The 22,131-nt window shown below is 37.8% G+C and overlaps 1 protein-coding gene across 1 annotated transcript; it reads right to left on the bottom strand.

Annotated features, from left to right (window-relative positions):
• Positions 1-15,983: 15,983 nt before the first annotated feature.
• LOC126053840 (dentin sialophosphoprotein) lies at positions 15,984-21,726 on the bottom strand. Its single transcript, XM_049836998.2, has 9 exons — positions 21,579-21,726; positions 19,996-21,346; positions 19,457-19,715; positions 19,059-19,190; positions 18,606-18,702; positions 18,413-18,511; positions 17,963-18,111; positions 17,326-17,499; positions 15,984-17,032 (listed from the first exon to the last, which is right to left on the bottom strand). The coding sequence occupies exons 1-9, from the start codon at positions 21,579-21,581 to the stop codon at positions 16,885-16,887; spliced, it is 2,412 nt and encodes an 803-aa protein (XP_049692955.2). The 5' UTR covers positions 21,582-21,726; the 3' UTR covers positions 15,984-16,884.
• Positions 21,727-22,131: the final 405 nt, after the last annotated feature.

The raw sequence follows: 22,131 nt of genomic DNA, 5'->3' as shown, positions 1-22,131 counted from the left end.
CTGATATGATAGTACGAAGCTGGGGTTTTAATGATTTCACCATTTTATTTGCACGTAGACAATTTATCAGCACCACTATCTAAAACGAAGGTACGTGATGAGAATGGTTTGTATGTACGTGGTTTGGGCTACGAATAGTAATAATGTTGTGATTACAATTACGTAATATTTCATCGTGAAATTCCATAAATAGGTAGGATAGGCGATAGAAATGATGGTGAAACAGGTGCCTACACAAAAAAACTGAGTGATGACGTCGGAGTGAATGCACTAGGAATTTTATTTGCTACGGCTACGGCGTAGCACCTTCTACGAGAATATAAATATAATGGATAAAAGTTTTACTGCCTTGAGCTATTCAATAGGTAAGTAACTACATAGGTACTTAAACTGGGTAGAAAATGTTGTATCGAACTATCGACTATGCTGTCGACTGTAATTGTCGACTGAATACCTACGAAGTTTGAAAATGATGAATGAATTTAACAGATTTCGATTATCGTCGAAAGTTTTCTTTTCTCAAATATATGCGAAGTATCTCTTTTACCATCACAGCTTTTCTTTGTTTGCTGAAACAAATTATCATCATCCTGTCCTCATCCCAATTTAATTTGGGGTCGGCGCTGGTTTCAGTTTATTTAGTTGGCTGAAACAGCTACCTAGGTCCTAGAATGACATGGGAGATAGTTGCGTAGGTAAGCTACGTACAATAGCAAAAACACAAAGCGATAAACCATAACAACAACATTACGCGAGCGGTGAACGTAGGTTTATCGCGTAATAATTGTTTTATCCGAGAAATTTCCCAAACTGCCCTACTATCTGACGACTACGAGTACCTACGCACTGCAGTGACTTTTGTCATGTAGCAGATAAATCAGAAAATCCGTTGCCGCTGCATATAATTTTAGATACAGAGGTAGGTTATTAATAAATACGTATTTATGAAGACCCGCATACGTCCTTAAATTGTACTAAATTATTGGCGATGGCCACAGTAACACTATAAAGGCGAAAGGTTGTATTTTTTTATCTACTTCTTGCAAAAATCGCTGATCTGGCTAATCCATATTTGATTCGGTTGTATTGTATCGAGGGAGCTACTGCCCGTAGTTCCTTGGAAACGCGGATAAACCCACAGGAAACAGGTAGTTTCTGCTCATAGGCTCATAAAAAGAGAGCCATGTAAAAAAGGGAAATTGAGCCTGCTGAAATGCGTTCCATGCGTGCCATCATTTCACTGCCTGTTTCAATCATAATAGAAACGAATTATTGAAAACTTTAGCAACTTGATCTTCTCTATAAATTCTGCACTATCACACGCTTACGTCAAACAATTGTCATTGATGTGGTGTTTATAAAAAGCGCTGCATGGGTCAGCGAGCCACACCCTACCACGTGCCTCGTGTTTATGTTACGTCGTGTTATTGTTGCTGATACGGCTGATACGCGGCCGATAAACGAATGTAACGGAGCATTACATTCAACTTGCGGTTCTGAGGACTCGGCTGAAGGCGCGTGCGTTCCCACGTGCTTGGAGAGTTACGATGCAATAAAGTAGGATGAATCATTCTATTGAAAGCTAGGCTGATACTTGAAAAAAAAAACATAAAAAACTCAAATAGATTGCATTCACAGGCAATTTTTTTAAATAACTTATTAGTTTTTATTCAACCTGACATAGGTAGGTAAATAAGATCTCGAATTGCTCATACATTTCAGCACCAGACTCTATGGTTAGGAAGGTGCTGTTTGAGGACCAGTTTTTCTAAATTGCTAACATGATAAGTACGGCGTTCTATTATGGTCAAAACTTTGGGGCAATTTTCTAGAGCTAGATTTAACAGGAAAATCTGTATTTTCCGATACACGTGGCGATCCGCTTGAGTTGCTGTGTCGACTGTCAACGTCTTCTGAATACGAGCAACGATCGTACGATGGGCGAGATAGCTTATCGTTCAACATACGTGGTGCAAAGCCTTATGTTGATAAAACAACCTTACGACAAACTTGCGTTTGAGTACTCTTGACCTATGTAAGTTCTAGAATGTCATTCAAAATCGACATGTGGGAAACGAGGTAAAGATTAAATTTATTATGGCTTTTGAAGTGGTTTTGCGTCGAGAGCCGCTGAAATTCACTGAGCGTTGGGCGCCTTAACCACGCATTTCAAAATAGTTACTACGTATAAAGGCGATAGTAGAAAAGTAAGAAGTTAATAACGTTCTTATTTTTTTTTATATCTATATTTATGTTTCTTGAGGACTTGTGGAAAAAGAATACACCGTAGGTACCTATGAGACCGTGTGATAAATCATGTATGAAATGTAAGATTTTCATTAAGTAGGTACCTACCTATATTATTTATTCTTGAGTCACTGCGTAGTGAAGTCTGGTATCTGTAGTAGTCTGAGATCGGTAGTCGGTTTCATAATAAAGTTTTTTTTTGTATAATAAACTTGTATTGGTGTGTCCATTGAAGGTCAATGACATTTTAAACAGACGTCATGGGAAAATCAGTATAAAAAACCTATAACTCTTAAACTGGCTAAAACCAGTTTTAATTAACTGGGTAAACGCTTTGCCTGTTAAACATTTTTAACACGCGTAGGTATAAAAAAAAACCCATCTGTTTTTTTTTAATTATAAAATGCGGAAAACTGCGCATATAGAACCTAAATACCTAGTTATAGGATAACAAAAATATTTTTGTTGATGAAATATGTTTTATTTTTAGGTAGGTAAATACGGAATATTTCTAAAGCGCAATAAGTCCTACTAGCATAATATTGATAGATGTAGTTTTCCGACTCTGATAAAGATTTTTATTTATTTGGTTTTATTCCAATGTTGTAGGCACAACAAACGTTGGGGATATCCCAAGGATTTATTCTACGAACTTTTAATTTGTTTTCTTGCAAATGTAGTTTATTATTGGTAGGTACTGCAGTACGGTTAGGTATTAACTTATCTGTAGGAGATAAAGTCAGAAAAATCTCTCTTGACTCTTCATGCCATAGTTGCTCAGTCGGCCATCTTTGAACCCGTTATTTAGTAGGTCCTGTTTCACTTCAATATTGTGTCTCGCCATGTATAAATCGTGAGTGGGGTTTATTTATTAATTAATTTATTTATTTATAAGGCACACCAACAACTTATTTACAAATACTTTCACAAATATAAGTTTACAATTGTAATAAGTCCTGCGTAAATATGTTAATTACAGGTGCGCACAACGTTCAAATTAAAAATAACTTAAATTAAACCAAACCAAACTATGCATAACAAAAATAATAATAATAAAAAAAGAAGAAGAATCGATAGAGGCAAATGACAAGGTTCACGATTTCTAAACTAAACTTCTAAACTTACATTTATATTTTTTAGGAATTATGAATAGTGGAAGTAAGAAATAGTACGTTTATCCAAATAAGGCTAATAAAAAAAAAAAACACTTTTTTACGTCAATTTCTCTGGACTGCACCAGCACAGGCAAAACGCCTTCCACCGTACGCTAGTGTAAAATAGTAAAGTCTTCAGATCCTGACATCATGAGACTGTTATGCATTGAATTAGGCATTGAACTAAATTGAGTTCAGTGACTTTGGGTGGGTAGGCACATTACATCATCGTCTAGACTTCAGACTAATTAACTGTAACGTAACTATATCAAGGTACGCCCTTATCATCGTCTTTGACTCCAAGCTCTTGTTAATCAACTAATTTGCAACACAATTATTTTGATTGTGGTACTAATAATTGTTCATTATAATAAAAAAAAAATAAGCAAAAAATCTGAAATGCTTATTTTTATCTCACTTTATAAAAATATGCATGAATAACCTATGTAGTAGGTGCATTGGGTAAATAAAGTTTATACAAGGTGTTGAAATTCCTATAGGACTCAATTTACACCGCCGCAGATTGGAATAGTACCTACCTATCAAATTGTCACGTATTCACTTTTTGGGTTCATATCTAGTTTGTAGGTACATAATATTATTTATTAATAGCCAATTGACATAAAGTTCATTAAGTTGTGTTTTAAAAGGTCGCTTGCATCGTAGGTACCTATTCCACGGTGGTAAAAGCCTTAGGAACTACATAGGTACCTTGTGCAAGATATAAAGATGATGGTTCTGATTAACGAACCTTGCATAAGACATTGCCCAGTTTTCGTGAACTTCGAACACACACGATGAAACTCGAACCACATAAGATAATAAACCTATCGTTACTTCGTTATTCGATAAAATTTTCACGAAGCCTCCACAGCTGAGGCTCGTGATTTCCACACATTTGATAATGAACCTTACGTGATAATATTAAGTGTTCACAATCGCGAATGTTCTTAATTAGTCAAAAATACCGGCGGCATTGTCTGCAACGATAAAAATACAAAAATATATGAACATTTCTTGTGTAATACTGTGTATCTATTAGCTTAATATCGTATGATTGATGGCATGTTGTTAGATTACGTTAAATTATGTTTATTTGACATAATCAAGTAAAATTGTTTGCTCATCCGGAACTGATTAACACGTGGATCGTGGTTTCACCAGGTGCTACATTTAGGTACCTAGGTATGTTTTTGTTTGGCAAAAAAGTGAAACATTTTCAAATTCAAGATTTCCCCTGTCTTCTTCGGCAAGTTTACCTAACCTCTATATGTATGCATTTGTTTGATAAAATAGAAGTGAAACATTATCACATTCAAGCATTCCCTCCGTCTTCTTCGGCAAGTTTACCTACTTGAACTAGAGCTAGCGTCCTGTGGGTAGTACTCCGCATACATGAATAAAAGTAGGCAAGGTACAGCCTTCTCCAATAGGCTAACAATAACATAATACTATAGCATAACGTCTCCAATAAATGAGCATAATACTGACCGAAAGATTATTACCAAATTACCGTTATCGGGATTACCGGAGTTACCGAGATGCACATTGAAGCAAAGCTTAGTATGGATATTTCTCTTGATATCTTGGTATTATTCCTCATACCTACAGCTAAAAGGTGAATGAAAATCACGTAGATAAAGCACCAAAGATTGGGTAATAAATAGGTAATTATAAAGCCTAATCAAACAAGCGTGTTTAAAGGCTTGCTAACTATGATGTGGCACGACAAAACAAAATAGTTTCACGTATGTTCACTCCGCTATCAGTAATGAGGCATCATGTATTGTAAGGGATTATAATAATTAAAGTAATTAAAAATGATCGATCGACACACCTGTTATCACAGAAGATGACTGTGACGAACATTGTAGGTAATATAATCTGTAGGAACTTATCTAAAAGTTGTAATCGAAATGTAGATAACATTTGATTTCAATTATACTGAATAGGATATGATTATCGTAAACTTTATCTGACTCTGAATCTAAACTGCTTATAATAATAATTATAGACATCGGTTCAGCATGATTGGTAATTTTAATGAAAGCGAAAAACAATGTTGAACCTGATCACGTGATTCGATTAAAACTACTATCTTCAATTCAATACCTGAAGATTATGTAGGGCAGTTATTATGTATAGCAGCAAGCTAAAGCGGAAACCGGTGACCATGTCACGGGCATGAATGGGGACTGATATAGTGGCAGAGGACGACCAAAGAATCGATGGACGGATTTCGTGAAAGTTGACATGGCTAGAAAGGACGTTTCTTGTGAGATGACGGCAGACAGAGGAGTATGGAAGAAGAAAACATGCTGCGCCGGCCAGGGCCGGCCTCCAATAAATTGGGATAAGGGCAGGAGGATGATATTTATGTAGAGCAGTTATTGTTCATCGGAATGCAGCTTTTGAATATTTTGGGATAATTTCATAGAGATTTCTATGGAAAGTTTCATAAATCCTACTAACCCCGCCCTTTATTTTTTTTTGTGAGAAGTCATCAAAAGACCCACTCCCTTCCTCATCCCACTGCTGTAAGAGCAGCGGGAGGGAGTGTCCGATTTTTACTAACTAAAACCCACCATGTTCCTTCTGAAATCTTTCATGTGCAGGGCCTTGGTTAGTCTTTCACAGTTGCCCTATTGTACTCTGACTGATAACATCAAGTTCAGGTGGTTCAGCTTTCAGGTGTCTGTTATAGTCAGGTGTTTATGTATTTTTGTAAATAAGTTGATTCATATCCTGTTTATGTTTTAATTCTAAGAATAGTTAAGATTATTACATATTATTGAAATCTCACAATTTCAGGTGGCTAGGATTATGTCAGGTTACCGTTTTCCCGCGGTTTCAGCCGCATTCCAAGGGAAATTTTGCCCGTACCCGGAGAACTGTAGCCTTTGTTTTTCGGGAATAATGTGGCTTTCCAAAAGTAAAAAAAAACAAATCGTTTCAGAAGTTTCGGCCTCTAGGGCCACAACGAGACAAACAAAAAAACCTCCTTATTATAGATTTTCAGATTATTGAAATCTTTCAATTTCAGGTGGCTAAGATTATGTGTGATTAGCTACTTCCTGTACATGACACGATCGGTCACATTGTACACCTGCGTTTAATACATCATTAACTATTAGCATTGTCGCAGATATGAGTTAGCTTAAGATAATCACCATCATGAAAACATGGAAAGAAGTATTATAAATCCTATTTGTTTAGTTATCGTTGTCCATACATACTTAGATTCACATTATTGGTATTGGTTACGATTCTAAAACTCCTTTCAACTTCCCAGATGACAAGCCTTAAAACTTGATACTTAACATGGTAAAAATAAGTTATAGCTAGGTCAAGATTGTCTTACATAACTTTATCGGCGACCGCCAAATATTTACTAAGTATTGAGAAAATCTTACATTCTTAGTAGTAAACAAGTGAACTTGCTCGACTAACTTGGGGCGCGTCACTGACCTCGCGAAGATGCGGCTTCGCTTCACTTAATTAAAATTAATTATTGTTACATCACACGCCCCCGTCGGACACGCGCTACCGATGCTCCGATAACACATAGATATTATAAAAAAGCCTACAGTCACGTGTTTATTTGGGTTCGTCTGCGCGCTGCGCGTGCGTCTGTCTCGCGTGATGAAACTCCGCCAAAAATAGACCCTGCTTAGGCAACTTCGTGGGTCGTGTCGTAAGCTTATCTTTATTGGTTTAGCGATATACGAGTATTTTTGGCATGCTTTATGATAGTTCAGTTATTTACGTTCTTACGGGTACAGGAAGGGGGATTCATATCATTGGAGCTCGCCGTGCGTGTGTCGTACGATGCTTGTAGGCATAACAATCGATCAAGAGTGATTAAAATGCGCGTGTTATAAAAATATAGCTTCACCCCTGTACCTACATGTAGCGTACTTTTGAAATTCATCGGATATAACATGTACAAAATGCCAAAGAGAACTTAATCCTTTTAATATTATAAACGTAGGTGAGATTACGGGCGGAAACCAGTAAAACAATAAACAGCAATCATACTCGCCAGTAAAACTTTATTATATTAAAGTTCCAAATCCACGTTTAATCCCTTAATAATACCTTCACATCCAACTAGAAAGTTTGTGTTGCAAGTAGATAATAATAAACAACATGAGTCATATAGCTCGCGGGGGCTCGTAGCTTGATAACTCTATCGGTAGATTAAGACTAATCTGTGCCTACCCTGATTAAATCTTCGTGCATTTCATTGTTTTGGTAAATATTATGTTCAGTACGCAACACCGAGAGGGACCGGGCCCGGTAAATGAGTCAAGCAGGTCAGATAGACATGTGTCTATCTCCATGTAAAACACTAATAGTACCTACCCGTAGATCTAATATAAATGCATGGTAGAAGACTCATTCAATGGAATATAGTGATTAAAAAGCTTTTCATTCAGCTGTTAGGATTCGTAGCTAGCTAACATGAATCAGAAAACTACTTCAAAGAAATTACCAACTGAAGTTCATTAATAAAAAAGTATACATTGTCGCAAAGTCATAAACTTATAGGTACCTACTGAAGACGGATTTGATACTCGAAGCTGTGATAACCTTTAGGTGTTGGTGGCAATCATCAAGCAGCCACGGGGTGCCACGTCTGTTTCAATTGTTCGCCACGTGCCCCCGGGTCAAACTGACATTTTCGAGCCTGATTCAACTTCTCACGACATTGCATCATACACTCCGAAAGCCTGTATTACAAATGTTTCGTCATTAACACCGGTTTTTTTACAAATTAACTGCGCATTACAAATGTTACTACATTAAATATTTTATTTTCAAACTTCCTCTTTCTAACGGCTTGCTGAATCATCGGCGAGATATAAGCTAAATACTTTGATAATGTTGATTACATCGTAGGTAATCTAGGGATAATTAGTTTAATTATATATTTAAAAATAGACCGATATCATGTACTAATTATTAAGATCGTTGGATAAAGAGTTTGTTACTCTAGTTTTCAGAAGGTTGGGGCCACATAGGTATCTAATCATAAAGGACAAACAGTTATCAGTAGGTCTAGCCATTGAGTGATCAATTAGTTAGAGTATAGGCATACACACCTGTCTTATCGAGAGATTGATGCCTAGGCCTGGTTTCAGTTCTAATTTAAATGTCCTTTGTTAAATAGCTTTATCCCTAAATGCCTATCAATGGACCAGCACATAAGCATATTTATTTTTACTCTATACTTTTTATGGGTACCTAGGTACCTAATGCATATTCGGTAAGGATACGTTTAGCTTACATATTTTGGCGACGAGGAAAATAGTCCAATGCGGTTTATACTTACTCCCAATGCCTAGAAATCCCGATATTGAGAAAAAAACGGTACCTAAAAACAGTTTCCATTCTGGGTACCTGTTCCATTTACCGCAGATTTAAACAACCGATCCATCCGCTGTTTCGCGATTAGAGATTATAGAGAACGGATGGATAGTTTGGTTATTGAATCCGCAGTTAACCAATCTGTTACCATCCGGAAAACGGATAACCAAGACACTGATAGCGCTAACTTGTCTCTAGTTTATTTTGATCGGCCACCGTTGTTAACCTAGATAGATAAACAGATATAGGGGTCTAAATGTTCACGTTATTTACTGTTAAATGAACCAAGGTTTTTAAATCTCATTGACCTAATTAGTGTGCCGAGGTAGGACAAGAGGTCGCGGTGTTGGCCCGGACACGAGACATCGTGTCTTGTGATGCACCTAAACTTTGTACTGACCTGTGTGTCCGTAGTTGCACTAAAGTAAAGTAAGTATATCGTAACGTAGAGTATATTGTTTGAAGTTTATGCCAAGACGTTCTTATATTTCTTACTTTTTGCTTCTTTATTATATTAAGTCGTTTATGTTATAGAGAGCAAGCTAAAGTAGAAACTGAACTTTCTTGGGTAGGAATTTTCTCGCAAACGTTGTGAAGCCGACATACCTATACAATTTTTTTATGTTTTGTCTATGTTTCGTGTCACGCCATCACGCATAAGGAACGTGTTAGCGAGGAAAACCTACGTAGGTGTAGTTTATCACCGGGTCTATTCATGAAACTGAAATATCCTGATCTTTTGTCTGACCTTATTATATTTTAATTCATGCCTATTGGCTGAAAACCGGTTCTTAATTGTGCTTATTAAAATTAACCGGTTTGAGCCAGTTAAAATATTATATCATTTCAATATTGATTAAATTCGGTACATCACTAAAAGAATTATTATGAAACATTTTAAATAAAATCTGTGATATGTAATTGCCCATTTTAAAATCACGTAGTCTCACATATTTTTAACAGTGGGATAAGAAAAGGGGCTTTTGAAGGTGTGTTACAGTGACAGACAAGAAATAATAAGGGCCTAGCTTTTACTTTCAATAATGCAAAAATTGACATTAAATACGGCTGCGACAGAAAAACAATCACTCGAGGACAAAGCCAGTGAGTAGGCTGAAAGCTAAACAAAAATATTGACATAGGTACAATAAAATATGATCGGTTACATACAATAATACATACAACTGACTAATCGACGGAAAATTTTAACTACAAACCACGTTAATGTTTATAAAAAATATGGCACGGGTCACGCATGACGCCAGCCGATCTTGTAATGGAACGTTTTTTATTCGGATTTTAAATGAGCCATAGATAACAAGATGAAGATGGCGACCGACGCCCCAATTTGGCGGGAACGCGGCTGAATGAATCAACGCGATAATGAGCGTAATCTCCTGTTAAGCATAAAGAGGTTTTGGGTTTTTAAACTTAAATCATTACTCATACTTACTAGATATTCTTATCTTCGAAGATTCTGCATTCATTTAGCTTAATAAAAAACAAATTGGACCATTTCGAAGTGCAGAACTGACAATTACTATGAAACAATACCTTACTAACTCAACGAAAGGACAAGACAAGTAAGTACGATGAGAATTTTCCCAGCTTTTGATTTAGTTTAAATCTCATTTAGGTATTTTCTTTACTTTATTTATTTTCTATTAATAGCTATATATAAGCTTGAACTAATAATTTTGTGGATTTATTGTACCAAATAAAATGCAAGTAAAGCAATGTATTGTTTTGCATCAAGTTCACTACAACCATACTACTACCATATAAAATTACAAAAAAAAACAATATTTAGCGAGTTATTTCGAACGAGTTGCTGATGCAATGCCAACAAGATGTGAAACTAGCCAGGTGGCTTCAAAATGACCATATAATATGCTATCAACTCGCCGGCATCCTGTTACATCATACTATTGAAGTGACTTACTTAGTTTTTTAGACACACAGTAAATAAATAGTTAGATAAGTTTTTACAAAAATATAATTAGGTACCATTTCATTACTCCCTACCTTATTACCTAATACTTTAGTTTGGATCAAAATACTTGAAGTAATGAATGGTATTTTTTTTCAAAATAATCGGAAAAGAAAAGCAGAACAACCGAAGGTTAATGTTAAAACGAAAAGATGCAATTGCGTTTTCTCAAGACATCGTCAGGGATTTGCATAGTTTAGATAAAATAACTTCATCATTTTCGATTACATGATAAGACATTTTTCACTGCAGAAATGATAAGATTTCAATGCGATTGAGGTAGGTTATCCCAAAAGAACTGTGTGCATCGCATTATTTATTACTTCAGTTAACTATTTATAGATTTCCTTGCCATTATGTTTATGTCCCGTACACTATTTATTTATTTACACGCGATCTGAAAAAGCTTTTGGAAAGACTATTTCTTTTAAACAATTTTTTATAGTTTTCAAAAATGTAGTACAAGAAACCACTTAACTTTACTTAGTTCAGTACTTTTATTTAAAGTAAGCAAGTATCACATTGTAGAATTAATACGATAAAGATTAACAAAGTCTAGCCCCGCAAAACAGTTTCAGAGATTGAAACGGAGGTGTAAGCCTGGTGGCACGGGGCCGGGCACATTACCTAGTTCCGATAATTTTACTACAATGGCTATCTCGCGAGCGACATTGAGCCGCAGTCATCGAACCTCGCGCTATCGGCTACTTCATTTCGGCGGGTTATCAGCCACGCGCCAGATAACCTCGCCGCCTATATAACTCGAGCATCTCCACAGAATCATCAGTACACAACCAAGCGGTCAACGATAAACACCAAACAGCTACTACACAGTGCTTTTGGAAATTATAATTCAAGCTTCGCGAGTACAATTTTGTGAAATTTAAACACTTTAAAATACCTGATCAAGATGCGTATCCTGCACTTCATCATTGTGATCCTGAGCGTGGTGCTGCTTGCGTCAGTGGGGCAGGCGAGGCCGCCTCATCGGAGCCACAAGCAGAAGCGTGCGTCCTTCTGCATGCTGAAGATCTGCAGCTACATGCCCATGGCTCACAAGGTGCAGGGCCTGCGGTAGAGCACCGAGGCTGCCCGCAGTGCCACAAGCTGCAGGCGACTGCACAACACTGTGACCAGTGTCAACAACTACAAACTTTTCGGCTGAAACCCGTCCATTGCATAGATGATAAACTACAATCAAGCGTTGAGGAGAAACGGTTCATCCAAGTGAGGGGAACAGCAGGGCGTCATGAAACCTGGACGCGACGTTGGGTTTTCTATTAATTTACCAGAAAATTAATAGTTTTATATTTAACCAAGTACTTACTTGATATTTGGCCTATATTAGGCTGCCGCCTAACAGAAGTATTCTGTACTTAATATGGAAATGTAGTATTTTTATTTAGGACTAGATTTTTAATACAAATAGTCATAGTAAACAATCAGTACTTTGTAGAATGTTCCTGTTATCGTAGACTTATGTAACCATAGTATTGTTTTGGTTATTGTTTTAAAGTAAATTAAATATTTATTGTTTGGTTTAAGATAATGGCTTCGTAGGCTATCAAATTAAATTGGATATCTTATTAAATATGTCTCGTTATTGAATCATGTCCTCACCCTCATTAACCATCTCAGTTGAGTGAAGATAAACTTTGTGCAGACTATATAAAAAATCTTCAAAAGTTAATGCGTAATTTGGCAGTTCCAACACATCACAAAGTTCCCTATTACATCACACAGTCCATTGTAAAATATCAAGACCGGGGACACTTTCCTACCTGGTTCTAAATATAGAATACAACTTGATAAACGATAAAAGAGTCCCTCACCTTCTAAATTAAGTGAGAGGAGTTCAAAGTCAATGTCTTTAGTAAGTTGGAGGCACGAACTCATCACTCCCGATAGGTAACAAATACAGAAATAGGTACCTAATAAATATTGGCAGATTATGTCAATGTTATCGCCTCTAAAAGGTCTAAAGCGTGCCGTTTTTAATGAATGAACATTTCCTCTTATTAGTCATTCGGTGTTTTTTAACCTCATGTTTACTACACAGAGTTTTATATAAATGCGGGTTAAGTAGTAGTAATCTTCAGCTTGCCTTGGTTGAGGCTATCGAGTAAAGATCAGGGTCTGGGTTCATTCATTAAGTATTTCTCATTAGTAGCCTGGAACCTATCAACTTGGAACCCATTCTATCTACTAGATGGCTAGATACTGAATTTAATATTGGTTTTAAACCAAGCTGGTCTACCTACCTTCCAATCAATAGGGGAAGACAGTAGATGTATAATCGCATATCTAACCAATACTGTAAGAATATCTTCACGCATGTCATTGGAATAATGTTCTATATTCTATTCAATCGAATCCAAACATCATTTGCGCAAGCGATGTTTAATTAATTATATGAAAGGCGTAGAAACACTTTGAACATATGTACATAAGTTTCCTCTGAGATTTATGCGTACGTGGTCAGTCGGCGGATTAACAAACACACATAATCATGGCTTACATACGTAAGTGTGACGTGCAAGTGTAGAATTATCTCGTAAAACGACTGTTATTTGTGAAACAAGATTACAATAAACGTGTGACTCCATTTTTATTGAGAAAGCGTCAGAGATCTGCTTGTGTTATTATTACACATAGTGCGTATGCAACTCAAAATATTATTGCAGAGGTATCTTTGATTGATAGACTTTTGACTCCTTTTGTTTTACAAAATCGATTGCTTAAAAGTCATGTCCTATAAAGGCCTGCAGAAATTGATCACTAAAGAAGTTGAGGAATAAGAATTCCATAAATGTAATTTATACTTAAAAAATGTTCATTACCTAGGTAATGCCTAAAAGCTTACTCTAATATTTTTTTAAAGTAGAGCCATCTTCCATACTTTTAAATCTGACGTAATCCCTCAACTCTTTTTCTGCTAGCCTTATCGACATGTACACAATCTATCCATCGTTTTGTAGGTCGTCGTCCCCTTCCTCTTCTGTATTCCATACATACATACCTACCTACCTAATTGAAAATCCATATGGAAACAGAGGCTTAAGCTGTCGTAACGTGAAAAATTTTACCTAAAGAAAGTTGAAAAAAGCAAACAGACAACAGCACCAACATTTATTATAATCAAACAAGCGAATCCACGGGTATTCAAAAGTTATCGTTTACAAATGAACTAGAAACTAACCTATCACTTGACCAATTGCAAGAACGGGCAGAATGGTTCGATATCACACCCACCGACAATAGGCCCTTTTGCCATGCGATCCTGCACCCTATTCCCTTGTAATAAGAGTGACCAGCGGTTCTACTTACGGTAGCCAGAGTGATTGTCATAACCGACCTTTGTGACCTGCGGTTCTTTTCAGTGTCGTGAAGATAGTCAACGTGGGTGGGACAACAGATAAATAGATAGTGGAAATGTGTTATAAAGTTAAAGTTGTTAAACAATGATAGTTTTGATTTTATTCTTTTCTTATCTTGAGAAAGAGTAGGTACTGCTATAACCTTATTAACGCCTACTCATACTAAACGCCTAGTATGAGTCAGCAGAAGATTAGATAAATGAATGGACAGTAATTTGCAGCTGGTGATCAAAGAAGCCACGTGATGGAGAACCCAGGCCCGACCTTTTTGGAGAAAGGCCAGTCATGCAGCTTTTCAGCTGCTTCTTTATCAATATCATTCATCATGAGGCACCCAGCCGATAAGTAGCCGCTAAACATGAAAGACGCTCTGCGCTGGGCATGATTCTCCTGAAGAAATTGTTAAGTTAACGGTTCGGTAACGGTCACAACATACCTAATGATATGCGTAGATCTAATGAGATAGTCTTGTAAAAAAGCGTTATATTAATGTTTAAGTAAATTTCGTCCTTGATTTTAATTTGGCATTTTGACAACTTAGGTTTTCACTTCTCTCGTAGCTAACTTCCTTACCTACAAGCCTCTTAAGTTTCTCGTGCATGTAAGCTACTATTGTTTTATGTACAGAGAGTAGGAATGTTTCTATAATACGTACATTTTTAAAGGTAAAAGGGGCTGTTATTCTTCCAATATTGCTGCGCAAACACAAACATTTTCATTCCATGCCTTTGACGTACATGTTTCCATTATTACCATGCGCCCGAGCATTGACCGTCATAGCAAAAAGCAAGCGCACAATGTCACAACGAATGACCTGACCGATTGTGCAGGCGAGTATAATGTTTTAATAACAGATGTTGTGGACGCACTATCTAGGCGCACTTACGTCAAGATCACCGGGTCAGATCACATTATAAGATAAGCCGCTTTGTTATTAGATTTTAATTGTACAATCGTAATCTGCAAACACGTAGAAAGTTATCAATAGAACACAACATACATATATAATGTACCTACTATGTAACATATATATGTGAGTTAGCCTTGATTGGGGTGCGGGTGTACTAGGCGGGTGCGCGCGCACCGATGCGTGTACGCAGACATAGAACATGCCGGCGGGGCCCGCACGCACACAGAGCGCGGGACCACGGAGGATAAGGCCTCAATCAGACTGCACTAGCGGGTGCGAGGGCGACCGCCAGCGCTTAGGTCTTGGCCTCTGCGTGTTCACAGTGAGACACACAAACGAGCTATCTTTGAACAAGCGTGGTCATCTAACCACTATATTATAATCAAGGTGGCTGGTGTGAGCTATAAGAAACACCCGCGCTACACGCGCCCGCGTCCGCCTTTTGAAGTCGTGGGGCTCGGTATGTACGTAACATTATTCTATATTTTGAATTACCCGCTCCCGCCTTCGCCTCTTCTCTGCTCGCACCCTAAGGTCGTGTATCTAGGAGGGACGGTCGCGGGACACGCGCACTCGCTCAGTACTACGAGTGTGAATGCACGTTGACATCAGCTTCCGAACTATCGGATGATGCATTCGATTATAAATAAGTTATTAGTTGCTCCTTATCGGTACACATGAATCTCTTGTGATCTCGCGTTCAATGTAGCACAGCAACAAGTGCATTTAAGTTGTACACTAATTAAACAATTATTTGCTAACATGTTTTTTTTGAGAAAATCTAGAAAGTTGAAGAGAGTTTGTCACCATTTGCAGTTTTCCACAATGCCATTCAGATTTAAAACTTAGAATTAAATCCAAAGGGTGAATATTTAAGTTACTCCATCTTAAAATAAGTCATGGCGTTTTCGAGCCAAAATCGAATGCATCATTTTCATGTATTAAAAATCTTCAAATAAAACGCAGCAGTTTATCTACACACTTTACTATAAATCCAAAAGTCATACTTATTTTACAACCGTGGCGTACAAAACTCAATGAAAACCTATCTAATGACCGACACAGATTCAATAAATATATGTTTACAAAAACATGCACTAAGATATTGTGTAAATACAATAATATATTTACAAAACTATTTGTACTAATATCACCTTTTCTAACAAAAACAAATATTATATATGGAACTAGGGGTTTAGACGACGATAAGGCTCACTTGTAGTAACATACTACTTTATTTGTGATTGTACCAGAGAGAATAGAGTTACAAGAAGGAACTCCTTGAAGCGATGGTAAGCTGTAAAGCAGAATTCCATACCGTATAATTACCACGGTGATTGTAGAAAAAAATAACTTCAAAATTTTAATAGAGATTTAAATTTAAAATCGGCCAATTTAAAACTAAGTTCTGATACATATATAAGAATCATATCAAACGCAGTCTCGCAGTATTCAAACAAATACAACGCTAAGTAACATTTTTAATATTTTTGTGTTTGTGTGCTGTAAGATTTTTTTAATGGATTATTTATTTATGTTTTTTACAATCAGAACAGCACTAAAAGATTCGAAATACACTGTCCTCGTTTCATGGAGTACTTTTTTAGAAGCCTTTGATTAAATTTGTTAGTTTTTTTGTGTTATAAAAAAACTTTGTTACACAAATTCTCGTTGGTTCGCTACATGAAAAACGGTTGTTTTTTAATACATGTAAGTTTATGTTTTGGCTTCAGAATTATACATGACAACTAGGGTCGGTCCCTAGGTCACAGTCGAAGTGACTTTGTCTCGCGATGGCCCCCTGGGGCCGTTGACCTCTTGGCCCAGGTTGTGACGTCACCTGCCCTCCGGGGGTCCACTCAGCAGCTGCTGGTCGTACTTCTTCATCTGTCGAGAAGCCACTTCAACGTCCACGTCTGTCAGGTAATACGCCTCGAAGTTTGAAAGCGGGCGCAGCATTGTGTATAGACGCTCAGCGTACTTTCTGTTAAATTAATTAATTAAACTCAAAAAATAATCAAATTAGACTGATAAATCAGCACTTTTCGAAAGTCTAAAGAAAAGACAGCCTCCAAAACGCCCACCCGTCACCAGTTTCTACGTGTTTTTCTGTGAAGAAGTGGCGCAACAAGCTCTCCAACAATACATGTCTGTCTATCAGGTTAGGGTAATTTTTTTGATGATATATCAAATTTTTTTTAACAAAAAAAGCATGCTTATTAAGAGCTCCTCCTACTTTTTTTTTGAAGTCGATTAATTAAAGTTTAGTAATGTTACCTAGCATCAGTGCTCTTATCATCGAGCAGCGCGGCGAGCGAGCGCAGCGCATGGCGGCGCGCACTAGCCGCGGTGGGGGGGCGCGCGCGCAGCAGGTCCCGCCCCCCGCCCCCCAGCGCGCAGCACACCACTAGCAGCCGGGCTGCCGCGCACCGCACTAGAGCGCTCTTGTGCCTATACACATATCAAACTTAGTAATTAAAAAAAAAACTAAATAACAAGCTTTTGTAACGTTTCTTAGCTAGTCATGTATTGTCATTAGAACTCAGAGCGTGTGCAAAATTTCATCCTAATCGAAGGATGGGAAGTGGGTCAAATTAAAAGTCCAAGATTTTCTTACATACATAGTTACAAGTGAAGCTATAAAATAAGCGTGTTAAAAAATACAACATCACGTATTTTGCACTTATATCTACATGTTTATTAGTCGATGACGATGTAAGACATTGCATGTATTAAAATTCGCGCATATAATACCGAAGATTACAAAAAAATATGCTTGAAAAAAATACTACTACGGTGATTTTTCCTAAATCAGCTACGGACTACGGCCTACGATACTGTTGCTACGTGCTACGAGCTGCTACGGCTGGCTACGGGCCCGTAGTCAGGTGTTGTTACGATTGCTTTGACTCACCCGGAGCCGTGGATGCATAGTGCAGTGACTGCGTGACTCAAGTCTACGCCACAGACAATGTCGTCTAGAGCCACATTGGCAGCGCGTCTGACTGGGCGACTGAAGCTGCCAGTCTTGATTAGTAGAATTGTCACGGCTTCGTAGAAGTCCTGAGTATGAGGTATCGGTTTATTATATAAAGTTTTTTTTTGGTGTTTATAATTGCATGTTTTGAACATAATTCCACTTTGAGTGCTAACGAATTTTTTTTTGTGACCCATACAACACCGACTGCGTGCGATAAATTAACCTACCGTGGATTTTAAGGGTATAAAGTGTGTGTGAACAAGACAACAAGGCTTGATAGCATTTTTGGATATATGTATAATTGCTTCTAGTTGATGATAAATGTGTAATTTTTTTATGCATCCCACCTAACAGATTAATTTAGAAAATTTTCAAGTTACATACGGGTTTTTTAGTGTAGTTGGTGTTCTTGAGTATAACGGCAAGAGTGCTGCATGCGGCGCGCGCTACCTGGGTTCTCGGGGATTCTACGTGAGCTGTCACCTTCATACAAAAAAGTTTTTTATATAGTCAACTGGCCACGTAGATTTGGGAATACGGCAAAAACACGAGTATTAAAATACCAGAAAATGATTACCTGTCTTATTAGATCTGCAATTCTGTGTTCAGCTATGACTCCCCAAAACTTATCCAAGACACGAGGCAGGTCTTCCAAAGCATCTGCTACTTCAAACCTGGGAGAAAGCAAGTTTACGTTTGTTGTAACTTTTCTTTGCAATGTACAAACACAGATACTTCATAACCTACCCAGAAATTCGTATACAGACACTTCATGTACCCAGAAATTCACGAATTTATAAAAAGTCTAACTGCAATGTTAGTTTTTTGTGAAGTACTTTAAATGAAGGATAAATATCAGTAGTTTCCAATATTCTATCTATCGAGTAGCTTATCATAGATAGAATTATGGTAAGGTAATGAACATCTGTTCATTACCTTACCTAGATAGGTACATTCAATAATGGGAACAGCTTTAGGACTTCTTACAACTTCTGATTGCCTGGTACTTCGTAACATGAGGGTGGCTTACCAGGAGTGCGAGCGCAGTTTCTTCAGCAGCTCGGCGCAGAGCAGTTCACATCCTCGTTCCGCGGCATCTGTGATTCTGCTCTCGTCAGGAGACATGGTGGTGCTGGGGGAGCCACTTCTGCTTTCTGTTCCACTGGTGAAGATAACGGGGCTTTTGAAAACAATGTGGTGGAGCTTTTGGTAGGAGAAGAATATTTGTAGATGGTGTGTTGGGTAGCAAGAATTTTTAAGATCGCTTTAGGAAGCTACTAAGTATGTGGAGAGTACATAGAGCCAATAGTTGCTGCCGCAATGGGAGTTATGATGTGTGGTGTGAGGATCAAAACGTGCAACGTATATCTTTGCAAAAAAGTTTTTCAAAAGTCAGACAATTATAAGCTCACATTCTGAAGCACTTACTGCGCAAACTTCGAATGGGTCCAAGAATTCCGTGGCCTGTGGCTCATCTTGAGCTCTTTGATTTTGTCCTTAATGCTGATGGGAGAGGTGGACTCGGTGACCAGCACGTCCGGCTTGCTCCCAGTTGGCACGTGGAGGTCGGACCTGGTCGCAGTGTTCGGCACGTGGCAATCCGCGTGGATGGGAGGCAGTTGGACGGTTCTGTCGATGTCTGGTCCGCACGCCATTGTGATATATTCCGCGGACTGCAAAGCTTTTGCTATACATGGAAAGGTGATAAGATACTTACTGTTCACATGTGCATCGTCTAATAAGGATATTTGTGTAAGGGTATTTTAGTGAGTTTTTTTATTAAATAAAAAGTATCCTATGCTCATTCTAGTACCACCAAGAATGTGTACAAAGTTTCGTGATGATCGGTTAACTAGTTTTTGCGTGAAAGCAGCAAACAAACGGACTTTCGCATTTATAATATTAGTCGGATTACGAAGGATTTATCCAAATAGATACTTCATAGATTTTTTCCATCTCAAACTTACCACTTCTGCCACTTATAAGTGGACTTTCGCCTGCCGCGAGTTCTTTAGATCCTATTTCCCACCGATCAACGTTCCTTTCTTTTCTATCCTCATTAACGCTCGGCAAGTTGTTATTCTTAGCTGATAATTTATTATTACTTATGGAAAATAAGAAATTTAGATTGCCACCATCGGAACAGTTGTAGTTACCTTGGATGGGTGGCAATTTCAAGGTTTCAATTTCTTTGCTATTCTCTGGTTTTGGAAACATCTTAACTTTAATTCCGGCGTTATTTGTGAACAGAACACCATCATCATCACTTTGACAGGTGTTATTGTGCGGTGTCTCAACATTTATGTCGCTAGAGCTATTTTTCTTTATCACTGATTCTTCAGTCAAAGGAGTTAGGTGTCCGAAGCGTTTATTTTCATAATCAGAAGTGCGCAGGTGGCATTCCAAGCTCTCAGATAATTTGCTGTATAGTTCAGCAACGTCGTTGTCAACAGATCGTGGAGTGCTGCTGCTGTCGGTTTGGTTATCGCTATTGCTAGGTTTAAGCTTAGGTTCCATGAGAGAATCTTCTTCCATGTCATTATCAGTGATATCGGGTGATTGTTCGAATTCACTCGTACTCTCGTACTCAGGTGGTTCGTCTGCCAATTCATTTGTGTTTTCTTTAGAATCGTCGTTATCAATGTTTGTAGTCACTTTGTCGGTGCTATGTGAACTGTTGTCACTCGTACAGTCGTCGGTTTTTTCGTTTTCTGTTTCAGATATAACAAACTTCGAGGAACCGTCATCTATAGAATTTGGGAATATTTGGTGACATTCGGTGGCATTAACAGTGGTATTATCGCCGGAATCGCCAATGCTTTCATTTCTAGGAATGTTTTGCGTAACACTTGCCATCTGTATGGTATACTCAACAGTTTTATTTTCCGTTATTGATATGAATGAGGTTTGGGTTTCTAATGTTTTGCTTCCGATTGGTCTCCTGACTGCGCCGTCGCTCTCAGCTAGTTCTATGATTGTCTTGCTGGTCTGAGTAAATATTTCTTGTGCTATAATGGTGCATTTGGAGGAGGCTGTGTTGATTTTCTTGGTAGCTTCATATTGTGTGTCTCTGTTGATGAGGACAGGCTTGGCAGGTCTGTCTTTCATGTTGATGATGCTGACGTTGCTTGGCATAACAGAACAATCACTGTCTTCGCTGTCCCACTCTAGCACGTATGTCTCCATTCCCGAGGAGTTGAGTTTCTCAGAGCTGCTGTCGTTGTCGTTGAAGTCCAGAGAGTACACATTCGACATGGCTACACTTTTCTGTGATTCTGTAAGCTTTACATCGCCTACTACGTCTTCTATTTCATCATCCTGAAAAGCAGAAACATTTGGAGGCGACCTTTATATGCAACAACATTATCTACCAGAATCGATACCTTTCTACGCTAAACAGTATTGATGCAGCTGTTCATAATTATTGTTTATTTTTGATATGGAGTACCTACAGCATTACTATTTTAGTTGAGTGCAGTACGACTGTTGGGTACTTGTTGAGTTCGTCAGACTAACTTCCTTTTCTAACCATCAAGATACGCCAACTTACCATATTGTTACAATTTAGAACAAAAATAATATAAATGATAACATCAGCCACTAATGTGCCCACATAAACGAGTACTCTTATGTATTTACAAATATTTCAGTGCAATTCTGACAGGCCATGACAACTTTGAACTGAGAAACTGTCATCGCATGTTTTGTTTTATTTTCGAAAACTAGGCTCACAAAATAATAGTTTCATGATGTACGCGTTAAAATCATATTTTCTACTTTTGTTGGTAATAAACTATGATGGGAATCAATTTACCTAATGCATTTTATACCTACTTAAGCCATTTACTACGGCCAAAATATATCAGGCGAGAAGCTATTGGGATCCTTAATCTATATCCGAAACAGTCTTCGTTGTAAACAGTCGTAATTCTCAGTTTTAGCCAGAAACTTTTTGTCTATATAAACTGGTCTCTGACATGGTGACTGTGTGGACGGTTGACAAAAATAATATATTTTTTGGGAGAAATATCTAACGGTCTCCAGTTACTCATAGGTAGGTACAGCTTCAGAAGGTACGCGTTGATGGGATTTGCCAGCAATAA

This window comes from Helicoverpa armigera, chromosome 14, assembly GCF_030705265.1.
Source record: "Helicoverpa armigera isolate CAAS_96S chromosome 14, ASM3070526v1, whole genome shotgun sequence".
In the NCBI taxonomy this organism is placed as follows: domain Eukaryota; kingdom Metazoa; phylum Arthropoda; class Insecta; order Lepidoptera; family Noctuidae; genus Helicoverpa; species Helicoverpa armigera.
The sequence above is the reverse complement of the archived record's forward strand: the minus strand, read 5'-3'. Positions and strand labels throughout refer to the sequence as shown.